The sequence below is a fragment of the Littorina saxatilis genome, linkage group LG14 (assembly GCF_037325665.1).
Source record: "Littorina saxatilis isolate snail1 linkage group LG14, US_GU_Lsax_2.0, whole genome shotgun sequence".
Lineage (NCBI taxonomy): Eukaryota > Metazoa > Mollusca > Gastropoda > Littorinimorpha > Littorinidae > Littorina > Littorina saxatilis.
The window spans coordinates 43,174,494-43,190,570 of NC_090258.1; the positions used below are offsets into that span (position 1 = coordinate 43,174,494).

The following is a 16,077-nucleotide window of genomic DNA, read 5'->3' on the forward strand; positions in this document are numbered from 1 at the left end:
GGGTCGTGGTGTATGTATGTGTGTGTGTGTGTGTGTGTCTGTGTGTGTCTGTGTGTGTGTGTCTGTGTGTGTGTGCCTGAGTGTGTGTGTGTATGTGTCTGTCTGTTGTAAAAGTTGAGGCGGCACTGTCACACCCTCATTTTTCAATCAAATTGATTGAAATTTTGGCAAAGCAATCTTCGACGAAGGCCGGATTTTGGCATTGCATTTCAGCTTGGTGGCTTAGAAACTACTTTATGAGTTTGGTCATTAAGAATCGGAAATTTGTAATTAAAATTATATTTTTTATAAAACGATCCAAAAACAATTTCATCTTATTTTTTGTCATTTTTTGATTCCAAAAACATATAAATATGTTATATTTGGATTACAAACAAGCTCTGAAAATTAAAAATATGAACATTATGATTAAAATTACATTTCCGAAATCGATTTAAAATTTTTTCCCATCTTATTCCTTGTCGGTCCATGATTCCAAAAACATATAGATATGATATGTTTTGACTAAAAACAAACTCAGAAAGTTCAAAAGAATAAAGATACAGAAAAGTGTGTTATCCTGCTCAGCGCGACCACTACCGCACTATTCTGGCTTGTCAATTTCACTGTCTGTGCCACGAACGGTGGACCGACGAAACTACGAGTATACGGTCTTGGTGAAAAAATGCAGTGAGTTCAGTTTCATTCTGTGAGTTCGACAGCTTGACAAAACGTTGTTATTTCGCCTTACGCGACTTGTTTATGTTATAAACTCGCCGTGCAACTGCTTGTTCCTGTTAAGACCAACAAAAATGTGATGTTTGCTGGTGTTCTTCTTCTAAGTGTTTTTATCAGGTTATGATTTTTATCCAATTACAAAGTCGTATTTTGTGGCTGGGTCTTCATCAAATGTTTGTATAAGTCACATTTTTTTTCTCAAACAAACAGCAGCTTGGGGGAAAATCACAATATATAACCAAAGACGGCATTTTCATTGGTTGTTTTTTTGTTTCCCTTTTACGCATCCAATGCTTCACTGAGACCAGCCGGTGACATGGCGCACTGTAAATTGAAGCGTTTCACTTTTGAACACTATTTCTGTGACCACTGTGTGACATACTCGATCAACAAGTAAAAGTAGCACACATGGTAATCACTAACTATTGGATTTCTTCTTCTTCCACTTTTGCTAATAGAAGCACGTAGCATTTGACACTATGTTCAGCATTGCTAATAGAACCATGTAGCATTTGACACTATGTCCAGCATTGCTAATAGAACCATGTAGCATTTGACACTATGTCCAGCATTGCTAATAGAATCATGTAGCATTTGACACTATGTTCAGCATTGCTAATAGAACCATGTAGCATTTGACACTATGTTCAGCATTGCTAATAGAACCATGTCGCAATTGACACTATGTTCAGCATTGCTAATAGAACCATGTCGCATTTGACACTATGTCCAGCATTGCTAATAGAACCATGTAGCATTTGACACTATGTTCAGCATTGCTAATAGAACCATGTAGCATTTGACACTATGTTCAGCATTGCTTACAGAAACTGTGTTCAAAAGTGGAACGCTTCAGTTTAGCGTGTGCCGTTAGGAACTTTACAATTACACTCGGGCTTCATTACATTTGATCGAGATTAAAACCAACACCAGGTATAACCCCCCCCCCCCCCCCCCCCATATCCAACTGTTCATTTCTAGCACTCTACAAATTCGCTGATAAGGCGCTGCCGTGTAGACAGAACAATAAAATGATGATGATCAAGAGAGCTGGGCGCGAAAGGGGCGTGGTCGTTCTGTTAGTGGGCGTGCGCCCGGCGCGTGGGGTCGCCCAGTGTCGGTTACCTCCCTTGCCTTCAAAGGGAGACCACCAACTGTCGCTGGAAGCGGAACACGCTCTCAGCCGTCGGTGTAAAATTCTATTGTCCCGGTCCGTCCATCTGTCCGCTCTTTGAGCTGTGCTAGCACCGAAAATTGGGAACCAGGTTTTGGAGGCATTGAGATGGCTGCCTGCCCCCCCTCCCCCCCCCCCAAAAAAAAAATGGGGAACAAAGAATAAGAAAGTGTACATGTAAATGCTTTGAAGTTAGTTATTCATTAATTAAAAAATGTGTTAGCTCTTTTAGCAGTGCCAGAGGCCTTGGAGACATTGAGATGGCTGCCTGCCCCCTCCCCACGGCTATCCAAGAAAAAACAAAAAAGAAAAAAAAAAAAAAATGTACATACATACTGGGTAGTTAGTAATATAGTAATTTCAGAATGTGTCCGCTCTTTTAGCCAGGACCGAAATTGGAACCAATCTCTTGGAAAAGTCGTGGAGAGCACTTTGAAGCAGCATTTGGCTGACCTATCACTCAACATGCATATTTTTTTTAGAGTACGACAACGTTTACCTCTTGTAATGCCTTTTTATTTATTTTATTTTTTGTAATTCTTTTATTTTAACAAAATGGGGGTAATGGTACGTTTTGCAGGTCTGTGCAAAAAAGTCACGGTCAATTGCTTTAATTATAAAAAAAGTGAGTGTTTGGACTCTGCTCTGCATTGTGTAATTTGTTGTGTTAAAATCGCCCGGATGCTCCAGGATATATGTTCATGGGAATTGTGAAACTGATGGAATTTTATCCCACGAAAACGTCATATAATTACGCTAGTTCCAGCCATGGTTGCAACAATTCAACTAAAAACACATCATTGCAACCAATGTACACTAGGGACTTACATCACTTACAAAATAGGTCATGTGTTGACCTACAAGTGATCGTTCAGATACCCCATTCAATTACTGGCCAACCCTCGTTTATATGATTCTTGGCATGTCATCGTATTCAAAATGATGTATCATAAAGTCTGTCCGGTAGATGTCTCTAATTTTGTCACACTTGTTTCAACACAATCTGAAAGATTACAGACAAAATATTAACAAAATATTAACAAAATATTAACAAAATATTAGTGAAGTCGATGGGTGGCAAATATATAAGGGACATCTTTATAATTGTTTGATGTTCTTGTCGTTGTTGTTGGTGTTGTTTTGTTGTTGTTGGTGGTGTTGTTGTTTTGTTGTTGGTGTTGTTTCGTTGTTGGCTGTTGGTTTAAACAAAACTTTATTCAATTTTAATCATGACAAGAACAATGCATGGATGATTACATACTCAAGCATATAATGCTTATTTTAAGCAATCATAATAATTACAAAACAAAGGTTAGCATGATGGCGGAATAAGTACATTAGCTCATTTCAGGAAACGAAAAACAAAACAAGAGACAAAACAGATACACAAACAAGCAGAAAATGGGAAGGGGTTGGTGATACAGGAGGTGGGGAAAGGGCAGCTAGCTAGTAGCTAGCTTTAAGGGAAAAAGAAGAAGAAGAAGAAGACTTGGAGCGCCAATATTTGAGGGGATTTTTTCAATTGTAATAAGTGCACATAAGACACTCGCACAAAGTTAATGCATATTGTGATCAGAGGAAAAGTCACTACATTGCGCATAAATCGAGACATACTTGATAAGTCGGAAAACAACAAGAGAACATGAGAGAGGTTATGGGGAAAAATTTGTCAGGCAGCATGTCGCATGACAGTGTCTAATAAATGTAATGAGTGAAGTATAGAGGCTGTTGGCTGTTACACGACACTTGAGATTGCCACAAGTTCTCAAACGTCGTATAGTTGTGTTCTTTTATTCTACGTCGCCCGTCTTTGCAGCAGCAGAAAACAACTCGTCAAATTGAGTTCGAGGATTTATTTAGCATAGCCATTCCATACATACAACTGCACATTGTAGCAGAACTCAAAGTAGAAGTTTTTTTTTTAACATACAAATCGCGCTGGCCTATATAGTAAATACTCAATCTCGAGAATATTCCAGACCGAACATGATACAACTAAAATTAGATGAACTGCCCATGGACTAGAATAGTGACGTTCTCTGTGCCGTACATCAAAAGCTCCGACGCACTTAATCCGAGCGAACACCACGAACCCACGACTCAAGACAAGGTGGTAAACAACTTGTTTTGACAGGACTAGAAAATTCACCTGCATTCTCGTCCAAACATAAATATTGTGTTTACAAAATATAATATCGGTACTTTCCCACAAAGTACAACTAAGTCAACCACATGCAACACACAAAACTGAACCAAAGTTCAGCAACGGCAGCATTTCCTAACATTGGCGTTGTTTTGTTGTTGTTGTTGTTGGTGTTGTTTTGTTGTTGGTGTTATTTTGTTGTTGTTGTTGGTGTTGTTTTGTTGTTGTTGTTGGTGTTATTTTGTTGTTGTTGTTGGTGTTGTTTTGTTGGTGTTGTTTTGTTGTTGTTGTTTTGTTGTTGTTGTTGTTGTTGTTTTGTTGTTGTTGTTTTGTTGTTGGTGTTGTTGTTGTTGTTTTGTTGTTGTTGTTTTGTTGTTGTTGTTGTTGTTGTTTTGTTGTTGTTGTTTTGTTGTTGGTGTTGTTGTTGTTGTTTTGTTGTTGTTATTGTTTTGTTGTTGTTGTTGTTTTGTTGTTGTTGCTGTTTTGTTGTTGTTTTGTTGTTGTAGTTGTTTTATTGTTGTTATTGTTGTTGTTGTTGTTGTTGTTGTTTTATTGTTGTTGTTGTTTTGTTGTTGTTGTTTTGTTGTTGTTGTTTTGTTGTTGTTGTTGTTGTGTTTTGTTTTTGTTGTTGTTTTGTTGTTGTTTTGTTGTTGTTGTTTTGTTGTTGTTGTTGTTTTGTTGTTGTTTTGTTGTTGTTGTTGTTGGTGTTGTTTTGTTGTTGTTGTTTTGTTGTTGTTTTGTTGTTGTTGTTGTTGTTGTTTGTTGTTGTTGTTTTGTTGTTGTTTTGTTGTTGTGTTGTTTTGTTGTTGGTGTTGTTTTGTTGTTGTTGTTGTTGTTGGTGTTGTTTTGTTGTTGTTTTGTTGTTGGTGTTGTTTTGTTGTTGTTGTTTTGTTGTTGTTTTGTTGTTGTTGTTTTGTTGTTGTTGTTTTGTTGTTGGTGTTGTTTTGTTGTTGTTGTTTTGTTGTTGTTTTGTTGTTGTTGTTTTGTTGTTGTTGTTGGTCGTATTGTTTGCTTGTTTACATGTCTGCCTAAATTCAAAAAGTACTCCATGGTGTTTCAAACTGTCACAAACAGCCTGGATAAGATGTGTGTGTTCAATGTGGCCTCTTTGTGTATCAAGTTACATCAATGTGGCCTCTTTGTGTATCAAGTTACATCAATGTGGCCTCTTTGTGTATCAAGTTACATCAATGTGGCCTCTTTGTGTATCAAGTTACATCGATGTGGCCTCTTTGTGTATCAAGTTACATCAATGTGGCCTCTTTGTGTATCAAGTTACATCAATGTGGCCTCTTTGTGTATCAAGTTACATCAATGTGGCCTCTTTGTGTATCAAGTTACATCAATGTGAATTACTGTATTTAGACAAACAAACCAAACGTTGCACACATTAATTTGTCTTACTTACTGCCCGTTATGCCTGTTGGCATGTAGGGCAGCAACATGTGTCATAAAGTATCAGTTATTCGATCACAAGTTCAACGAATTAGAAAACAAATTGATCGAAGATCAAATTTTCTTCAAAACAAACTGCGACAGGAAAGAAAAAAATCAACACAGACAAACGCCAATGCGAGCAACAAAAGTCAGGAAAAGCCATTTCTCTTTCAAAACAAATCAGAAGCCAATTAACACTGTACTGAGTCAACTTCAAGTATATGTCCCACGACACAACAAAACCATCGACGGAAAAAGGAAAGTTATCAATGAATACTCGATAGTTTCACCATAAACTTCAATCCCACTTGATGTAAACAATGAATTTATTGTTTCGATTAAAATTTCCGTGCAGTAACGGTACATTACTCAGGCTCGCAGTGTCTTACGAATCAAGCGAACCCATCAGAACTGCACTGAAGCCATCTTGCTATCTCGTCATGCTACTGTGCACAACTCGTGATAGTCGCACGCGCGCCGGCACGCGCGCACTCGCGAGGACAGCGAGTTGGGCACGTTTCGGCAACGACTCCTTGAGTCCCCTCCCCCTTCTGACCCTCAACCCCCCCCCCCCCCCCCCAATATTTTTTTATGGTGATCTGGGATTGGGACCATCCCGTTAGTGGAACCGTGTAGCGCCCCTTTTCGTTCCGGACCGTTCCGTCGTGGGAATCAACCCCCACCATTGCTGCCCCCCCCCCCCCCCTTTTAACAAATGTCATATTCTTCTGCGTAGACTCCCCCCCCCCCCCCCCCCCTCCTCCATGCACACTTCTCATCTCATTCCCTTTCCTTCCTCCCATCCTTCTGTTAAGCTCTGCTTCTTCATCGACCCAGGCACACCCAAGTAAATTTATTATGGGTAATCTACGAGAGAGAGAGAGAGAGAGAGAGAGAGAGAGAGAGAGAGAGAGAGAGAGAGAGAGAGCAGGTAAATAAGTGAAGCTTTCAAAACACATCAAAGTAATCAATACGGAAAATGACTAATCCCACCTCCTTCTTTTTTTCTGGTCTTTTAGTCACGGTACCCGACCCCCTCCCCTACCAGTACTCCAACCCACCCCCCTCCCCCAGGGGAGTCTTCGTCCCACGGTAAAACGCTACGTTGAAACACTCCAAGTGCGCATGCGACAAGACGTGCATAGTGAACGTAAACAATAACGTGAGGTAGATTCTAAATCTAAAAGCTTATCGCGCTCTATTACGTCGCCGATGATAAACGACAAATAATAGGTACGTGCACGGGGTCCTAGACGGGGAAATTCGATGCTGCGGTTCCAGATTTGGTGCATGAGCGGTGGTGGAACCGGCGTGACTGCAAATGGGGCACCTGACAGGCACGTTAGATGTGTCACTCGACTAGCGCACAGCACGGCATAGCTCCGCGACCGACCCCAGCACTTGTGTTCTGACGTCGCAGCCACGGACGCGATCAACTCGCACGCTACACCTCAACAGCCAAAAACAATGTCGCCCGCCTGTCAACTGCCGCCAGTGACCTGTCTCTAATTTGATTACGGATGCAACGGTGAAAATACGGAAAACGAATCTAACCTTCGTCGCCGATTGTGAAAGTGTCTGCGACCGGAAGCTGTCACTGCGACTAACGGTACATGCGCATTTATCGAGAACCGCAGTCGCACTTCTCAAATGAAATGAAAACATGGCAGAGGTAGAGGGCAGGTGCGGGCGACGAAAACAGCGCAATCCTCGGAGAAAAAACGGTAAGTGGAGATTTTTTGTACCGAGTATTGTTTGAAGTGATGATGTGTCGTGTGTTTGTGTGCATGTTCTGTCAGGATTGTGTGTATCTGGCGCGATGACGCGTCTCGCTTCTTATCCGCCTGTTACCTCTGGCTACCTGCCACCACCTCGTAGCAGACGACAGCATCCTCGCACATCGCCGCCGCTAATCGGGCGCGATGATCGTTTCCACGACTTCATTTTGACAAGATGATGCCATGATTTATGTTTGGGGGATGTTGGGACCAGAATTGTGTGGTTAGGTGAGGCAAGGTGAGGTGATCTAAATATGGCTCCGACGGTTGAGTCCGCGGGGCGTGCGGTGCTGGTGTGTCGGGTCCCTTGCTGTCTTCGCTGCTGCCGCAGTTGGCGGTGGCGGTGGTGGTTGCTTGTCGAAATCGTCTTTGATGTTTTGTTTACAGTATATCTGTCAAATTTTGTCCAAATTTTGTCTGAGATCGCATGCAGGTGTAGCGACGTAGGTCACGAACAGATCTATGTGTCTCAGGGGGAAGTGAATTATGTGTGTTGATGGCGGATGACGTTTGACTCGCCGACCGCTGTGGCGGCTAGATCAGTGTCAAGCAGCCATGCAGAGCACGCTAATGTGAAAGGCCAGAGAGAGGGTGTGACCTAAACTTGCCAGGCACCGTCACATTTAGCTTCATCGATTCGACAAAATTCCAGTACACAGTCCCAGATCTGGTTACAATTCTGCTCTTAGGAACCCTCCCACCTATGTGACCCCCTTCCCACATAATGAGCCCGGCCGTTTACGTTTCCTATTTCGTCGGCTTGCATGCACCAGTTTTCTCCAGGACCGACCGACTGATGTCACCGACACTGCTGAGGCGAACATTTGAGACGGTCGTCGTCTGCATCTCAGACGGTGTCGATGTGTTTTGCTTTGAAGAAAAACCATATGGGCAAACACATCTCGCGATCTCGTGTCGGATGTTAAATTTGAGAGGCCTGGGACGTGTGAAAATAAGCATGTAGGCAAGAGGCGGATGATCGTGTGTGTGTGTTGTTGAGGGGGCTGTGTATGTATGTATACATGTATGTATGCACTCAGTGTGAGTTATTGTGAAACGCTTTCAACGCTTGTCCTACACAGGCACCTGTTCTGGCGTCAGCGTGTGAATGTTGTTCTACACTTTTAACTACCTTTCATTAAATATTTATTCCAATTTTCTCAGGTGTGGGCAATAACTTCAAGAATTTTTCCTCAGTTTGTTGAAGAAACATCGTTGGGTTTGGGATTAGGCTAAGCAAAGAAACAAGAAAATATGCAAATTGAAATAATGGCTGCAGCCGCTTACAGGCCAGGCTGTGTGTGTGTACACTTATCCCTATTTATGTGCGAAAGTGCAATAAAGGTATGCAGGAAATTTCGCACGGGAAACGGCGTAGGCTTGACGCTTTGGGGGTGTACATTAGTGCATGGAATTTATGCATGGGAGATTTAGCTTCTAAATGCTAAGCAAAATGGCCGAGATGGTAGGTATCACAGAACGGGTGCCAGCCGAGACTACAAGAAACCTGCAAATTTATGTGTGATGTCATCAATACTGATCATGTGGGGGGTCAACACACCTCTCCAGTCCCGGGGTCAAGCGTTGCCGGGCGCTGATTGGCTAGAATCTCCCAGTGATGCCAAGTGTCCGTGTGTGCCTGCGATACTTGCAGGATTTTGGTGCTGCTGTAATTGTCTTTGGTGGGCCCGCTCGGCTCACGGCTTCTGGGTTGGAAGCTGGGTGTCCTTGTTTCGTCTGTTGTCATTGTGTCGGAGCTAAATTGAGGGGGGGGGGGGGGAGCAGAAGGGGACTTTCTGGGGGATGAGGGGGTTAAGGCTAGGGGGAAGGGGGGGGGGGGGGGTGTCAAAATGCTGTGAGAGGTTGTAGTTTTGGGTGAAAATGCGGGGGGAGTATTTTACTGCTGTGTGTGTGTTTTGGTGGAAGCTTTGTGTGTAGCAGTTGACAAAGACGATGATTATCATAGTTTATGTTAATGATGACGGTGCACGCGCGCTGCTGGATTAGTTGTGTAGGTCAGAGTAGGTAGGACTGACGGAGAAAATTACATACTTTTTTCTTTGTGGTTTGGGGAAGCCTAGAATAACAGCAGGTTACACGTCATCTCTGACCTTTCGGAGTTCTTCTGTCATCTGCCTTTGTGCCATTTTTATTTTGTTTGGTATGTGAACATTTGGGCATCCACAAAAGTTGCTGTGATCTTTACTTCTCTTTGTTATTGCTCCTTTGTTGGAGGTTTTGCTTTGTATGAAATTTTATTTTATTTTAAATTTGGCTCTCTTTCAACTGAGCCGAATTCTTTGTATGGCTTTCCTTCCCCTTTCCTCTCTCTCAAGTTGAAGAGAAATTAGTTTAGTGCTCGTTGTTTTCTTCAGGCATTTATTGCCTGCTTCATTTAAATAGGCTCCGAGTTTGATCCACGAGAGAGAGAGGGGAGAGAGAGAGAGAGAGAGAGAGAGAGAGAGAGAGAGAGAGAGAGAGAGAGAGAGAGAGAGAGAGAGAGAGAGAGAGAGAGATCTTATTGAGAGAGAGAGAGAGAGAGAGAGAGAGAGAGAGGGAGGGAGGGAGGGAGGGAGGGAGGGAGATCTCTTATTTTCACTCGCCGCGTGTATCGTTTATTTAGGCAGAAATTGTGCGAATGAGACTGAGACTGTAACTCGATCAGTTATCCTGTCACTCATTTAATATGATTTATTCATCGGCTTAGCTAAAATTTTAATCATTGATTGATTCACTAGCCAAACCTATTTCAATGAATCATTATTCTAACTCGAGTCCCCCCGCTAATTCGTCAGGTCGTTATTTCGTTCGTCCGTTCATGATTTTTTTTAAGGGGAGTAGGGTGTTTTTTTAAAAGTTTTTTTTATATATATATATATATATATATATATATATATATTTTTTTTTTTGTGGGGGGGGGGGGGGGAAGCTAGAACACAACATTCATTCTTTCATCCGTGTCAGTTTCACGGAAGGCATTCTGCAATCTACTCAGCCTTCAGGACGAAACGAAATACATTTCTGGTTGTCATGAACAGTAAGACCCTGCTTTCACAGCTGTTCTGTTCAAAATCTCTGTAAATCTACCCCCATTTTAAGACTCCCTCCTTTTTAAGACCTGATTTTCTCGGATTTGTGGAGGTGGTAAAAGGGGGGTTCCACTGTACCTCCTCCCTCCCCACTCCCACTAAAGATGTTATCTCCGTGTTGTCAGTGAGGAAAAACATGAGCAAGCAATGTAATTAGAAATGTAGGCTTGTTCGAAAGTTACGCTTGTAGAGGGCTGAGAGAGAGAGAGAGAGAGAGAGAGAGAGAGAGTGGCTGGCTGGCTGGCTGACTGACTGACTGACTGACTGAGAGAGAGAGAGAGAGAGAGAGAGAGAGAGAGAGAGAGAGAGAGAGAGAGAGAGAGAGAGAGAGAGAGTTTATAGGGTGGTGTAGGGGGTGTTGGATAGGATGGGAGGTGGTTGAGAACAGATGTCAATTACGTGTCGTCTGTATGCATGATGCACTGTGTACGTTCTGCTCTGAACTTTAACTTGAGCAAACATGGGGGGCGGACAGGATAAATGATACACCCGCACTCACAGAATATTTGTCCAAACTCCTTTCAAGTCTGTACATCCATGTAATAATTTTGTGCAGATGAATGAAAGCTAATTCTACAGAATGATTGTACGTTTTTTGTTTTAAAAACATTTTTTTTTTAGTGCAATTCTTAATTCTTAGTAAATGTGATGTATTTTATGTCTGTAACCGCCCGGTACTGCATGGCAATTTTCCTTGTTTTTTATAAGGACAGTAACATTTTGAGTCTGAGTCTAACTGAACAGGCACGTTGCGCTTCAGTGTACTTTCTCGAATAGCCAAAAAGGTTGAACGGACACAACAATCTTGTATTGTCTTCCTGAACAGAACAAAGTAGATCTGTAGAGGGGGGGGGGGGGGGGGGGAGAGGGAGAGAAGGAGGTCGAAAGGAGATATAGATCACATCCGGAATGTCACAGTGTTACCATACTGTGTCGGAAGTAAGCATATGTATGTACAGTGTCTGTCAACTTCCCTGGGTTCTGAATATAGAAACACTTATCTTGGTCTCATTCGTTGTCTGTCACAGCCTGTATTTCCATTGACATGACAATTATCACAAGACATTGTGTACTGCCAGTCCAGCTTACTGGCTTCACGATTGTGATTCTACTGAGTGTACCGTACACTGGGTAGAACCCCCCACCAATTTGACTCCTCCCCCTCCCCTTTATTTTTGTATGCCCTGTTATCTCAGACTTTCTGTTCATAACGTCTGTAAAGTTACCCCCATTTTAAGACTCCCTCCGCTTTTTGGAAACCTCATTCTCTCAGATTGTGTTGTTGTTGTGCTTTTGCTTTGGGGGGGGGGGGGGGGGGGGCTACAGTAATGACTAACTGAGTTCACAATTATGAGGAGACATTGTGTACTGACTGTACTGTATTAGCTGTCTGGGTTCAAGTGCAGCTGCCCTTTCCCTGAAGACAGTGGCAATCCTAAATATAGATAAATGCCAATGTTGTTCATGGCAAGCAAAAGCTTTACCATCCAGTGTGCAAAGTGCAGATTGATGAATAATTATAATTTTGCAGCTGAGGAGTCTCTTATACAATGACACCAGTCCTTTCTGTGTTGAGTGGTTTTAATTTAAAAACTGAATAGATCATTCAAAATTATTTAAAAAAATAGAGATAGAAGAAAGACAAGGAAGGAAGACGAGTAAAAGAAACAAAGAAAGGGAAAGAGAAAGTAGTAAAGAAACAGGAAGAATCTATAAAGTGGGAATTTTTTTTTAAGGGGAGTAGGGTGTGTGTGTGGTTTTTTTTTTGGGGGGGGGTGGGGGGGGGGGGGGGGGTGGGGAGAGCTAGAACAAAACAAATAAAGAAAACAAAGAGCCTGAATGTATATAAGTTATAACATGTTTATTTTTTTCAATTCAATAAAAGCATTCATCTTCATGCCTTGAACTGCAAAGGTCTCTTTCTCTTTGATAACAGTTACTTGATTTATTTCCGAAAATGTGACACTGCTTTACACTCTGCTGAGGTGTATAGATACGTGCATTTCGTGTTAGTTTCTTTCGGTTTCAGCGAGTTTCAAGAAGCATGGAAATCCCGTGATTTTTGTTTAATATTGTATTTAATTTGGTTCGTTTTGGCGGGTTGGTGAGGTCAGTACATGGTTGCATCATGACCAGTCACTCCTGTGAAACATTTATTGTGTTGATGATGTTCTGCTTATTTTCCCTACTTGTTTATTTTCTTAATGAAAAGCGGTGACGTGTTTGTGTGTGTGCACTGCAGTACTTGATTAGTATTTTTTTTCCATCTCAGAATAGAATATATATAATAATCATGTTGATATACATGTACGTCATGTTTGTTTGTCTCAGTCTTTTGCCATTTCTTGATGAGTTCTTTTAACCATTATATTTATATTTTATGCTGCTGAATTTGTGTACATAACAACAACAGTAGCCTCCCCCCCCCAAAAAAAAAAAAAAAAAAAAAAAGACAAGAAAGAAAAAAGAGATAAAGATGCAAAATAAAACACTTTTTTTTTTTTTTTTAGAAATGGCCCCGTTGTAAGAGTCAGAAGTCTTCCCACAAAAATTTTAACATTACGTAAACATCAGTCTTCGTTGCTCCAAAACAAACAGGCTTTGTTCTCTGGTTTGAACAACTCATTTGCAACAAGGAACATCAAGAACTGCATGTAAACACAAACACAATAATTATTGTATTCAGTTTATCTCATACACTGTTCCAACTGGGTCAGTATTGTCTTGTCCGTAACGACCTTGTAATTCGTGACACAGAAAGTATATTTTTAAAAATGTCACTGTTCGTGTATTGTCGATAGAAGTAGAATTAGATATTCACATTTAAAAAAAAAAGAGGACAAAGCAGTAACCAGATTAGTACTTTGTTAATAATAAGAGGACAAAGCAGTAACCAGATTAGTACTTTGTTAATAATAAGAGGACAAAGCAGTAACCAGATTAGTACTTTGTTAATAATAAGAGGACAAAGCAGTAACCAGATTAGTACTTTGTTAATAATAAGAGGACAAAGCAGTAACCAGATTAGTACTTTGTTAATAATAAGAGGACAAAGCAGTAACCAGATTAGTACTTTGTTAATAATAAGAGGACAAAGCAGTAACCAGATTAGTACTTTGTTAATAATAAGAGGACAAAGCAGTAACCAGATTAGTACTTTGTTAATAATAAGAGGACAAAGCAGTAACCAGATTAGTACTTTGTTAATAATAAGAGGACAAAGCAGTAACCAGATTAGTACTTTGTTAATAATAAGAGGACAAAGCAGTAACCAGATTAGTACTTTGTTAATAATAAGAGGACAAAGCAGTAACCAGATTAGTACTTTGTTAATAATAAGAGGACAAAGCAGTAACCAGATTAGTACTTTGTTAATAATAAGAGGACAAAGCAGTAACCAGATTAGTACTTTGTTAATGATAAGATCCGTCTTCATTGTTTTAAAACAAACATTTCATAGTTTTTATTGTTGGAGATTCACAGTCCTATTTCGAGACAAACATTTCATAGTTTTTATTGTTGGAGATTCACAGTCCTATTTCGAGACAAACATTTCATAGTTTTTATTGTTAGAGATTCACAGTCCTATTTCGAGACAAACATTTCACAGTTTTTATTGTTGGAGATTCACAGTCCTGTTTCGAGACAAACATTTCATAGTTTTTATTGTTGGAGATTCACAGTCCTATTTCGAGACAAACATTTCACAGTTTTTATTGTTGGAGATTCACAGTCCTGTTTCGAGACAAACATTTCATAGTTTTTATTGTTGGAGATTCACAGTCCTATTTCGAGACAAACATTTCATAGTTTTTATTGTTGGAGATTCACAGTCCTATTTCGAGACAAACAAGATAGGAGACTCCTGTCGAAACCAAGCTTCGAATTAGAACTCACTCAGTCATTGTGTACATTGAACACATTGAGACTTGGAAAAGTTCACGTCAAATGTTGAACGAGAAATGCACAGTTACTGTACAACTTGACGCAAACACTAAGAGTATTCAAGAGCTATGCTGAAACATTTTGAGTGTAATTTGTAAAATAAGTTATCACGGCTAGCTATCACAACACAACACAACACAACACAACACAACACAACACAACTCAACACCACACCACACCACACCACACCACACCACACCACACCACAACACAACACAACACTACACAACACACCACACCACACCACAACACAACACAACAACACCACACCACACAACACAACACAACACAACACAACACTGACACAACACAACACACCACACCACACCACAACACAACACAACAACACCACACCACACAACACAACACAACACAACACAACATCAGCTGCAACAGTGACACAGATTCAACAACAAAATCGAATTCCAACTTAACAGTCCTAAAATGATTCACTTTAAAAAAATGTTATTACTTAATTTAATTATTATTTTGTAAGTAAGTTAGTTTAGTCATTTTGATTAATTTTTTGTTCCTCTTTTTTTCTACCTACCTGCCTTGAACTATTTGGTTTAAACTGTTTTATTCAACGTTTGTGCATTATTTACAAAAAAACGCATATAGAGTAAACAACAACAAGCATAATGCTTATTGTGGTGTTTACAGTTTTCTAGAAAAATACATATAAATGGCGGCTATTGTACAGTTTAAATGAAAAGCAAGCAAACATGAAAAGAAAATTGAATGAAAATTGTACATCAAAACAAAAATCCGTTTAAGAATACATATATAATATGAACTATTTAACTTTCAGAAAGAAAAAGATTTAGTTAGTTAGTAAGTCAGTCATTAGTTTAGTCATTTTGATTTAGTATTCGTTCCTCTCTTTTTTCAACTATCCTTCCTTCCCTTTTCCTTCCTTTCTTAACCTCCACAAGAAAAATGTGCAGGCTTCCCTTTATCCTCCGAAAACGGCGTATGGCTGCCTAAATGGCGGGGTAAAAAACGGTCATACACGTAAAATTCCACTCGTGCAAAAAACACGAGTGCACGTGGGAGTTTCAGCCCACGAACGCAGAAGAAGAAGAAGAAGTTTCCCTTTCATGTTCGTGCGGTGTATCTCTCTGTCTGATTCTTCACCTTTTCTATGACCTTGACAAGCACCGCCCACCCAGGTAAAAGGGAAAAGCTCTTTCCTCGGAATGTCACACCTTTCTGCAACCTCCCCCACGTGCACGCACGCGCGGCATTGTTCAAGCACTTCCTTTTTATCACCACCGATAATCATTTGTGAGAGCGCCCCGCCAATCTCGTTGTGAGGTGAAATTGGTAACGTCGTAACCAGGTAATCATTCGCAAGAGCTCGCGCTGTGCACGCGCCGTCAGTTTCACCTGGTTATTGGCAGCTCGGCCTAAGCCAATCACTCGCCGTCAAACAAGAGATGAGGTATTTCCTTTGGCTGGAACAGGATTTGTCTTTTGCTGGAGTGGCAGGAATTTGTTCTGCGGAGAATTTTGTAGGAGTTTTGATTGCTGCGGTTTGTGTGTGTGTGTGTGTGTGGATTGGTTGCAGTTTTGTTTGATGGTTTTGTCTTCTTTTTTGTTTAGACAATTATTGTGCTGACAAGACGAGATAATGCTGTTATAAAGACTTGTGTAAGAACACACTACACTGGAAACAAATATTGACTCTAGTTAACATGTCTCTTTTAGATAGTAGAAACAATTACTCGCAGTGTAATTTATTGAGGGATTGAGACTTTTACCTGAGGCTTTTATATATTTATTCAATTATTT

General features: G+C 40.6%; 1 protein-coding gene across 3 annotated transcripts in view; it reads left to right on the top strand.

Annotated features, from left to right (window-relative positions):
* The first annotated feature begins 6,870 nt into the window (after positions 1 to 6,870).
* Positions 6,871 to 16,077, top strand: part of LOC138947829 (zinc finger protein 1-like) — a 133,482-nt gene continuing 124,275 nt past the window's right edge. For all 3 annotated transcript variants that reach the window (XM_070319384.1, XM_070319386.1, XM_070319387.1), the window contains exon 1: positions 6,871 to 7,195. In XM_070319384.1, coding sequence (XP_070175485.1) covers positions 7,135 to 7,195 — 61 coding nt within the window. In that variant the 5' untranslated portion in view covers positions 6,871 to 7,134. The remainder of the gene's footprint in view (positions 7,196 to 16,077) is intronic.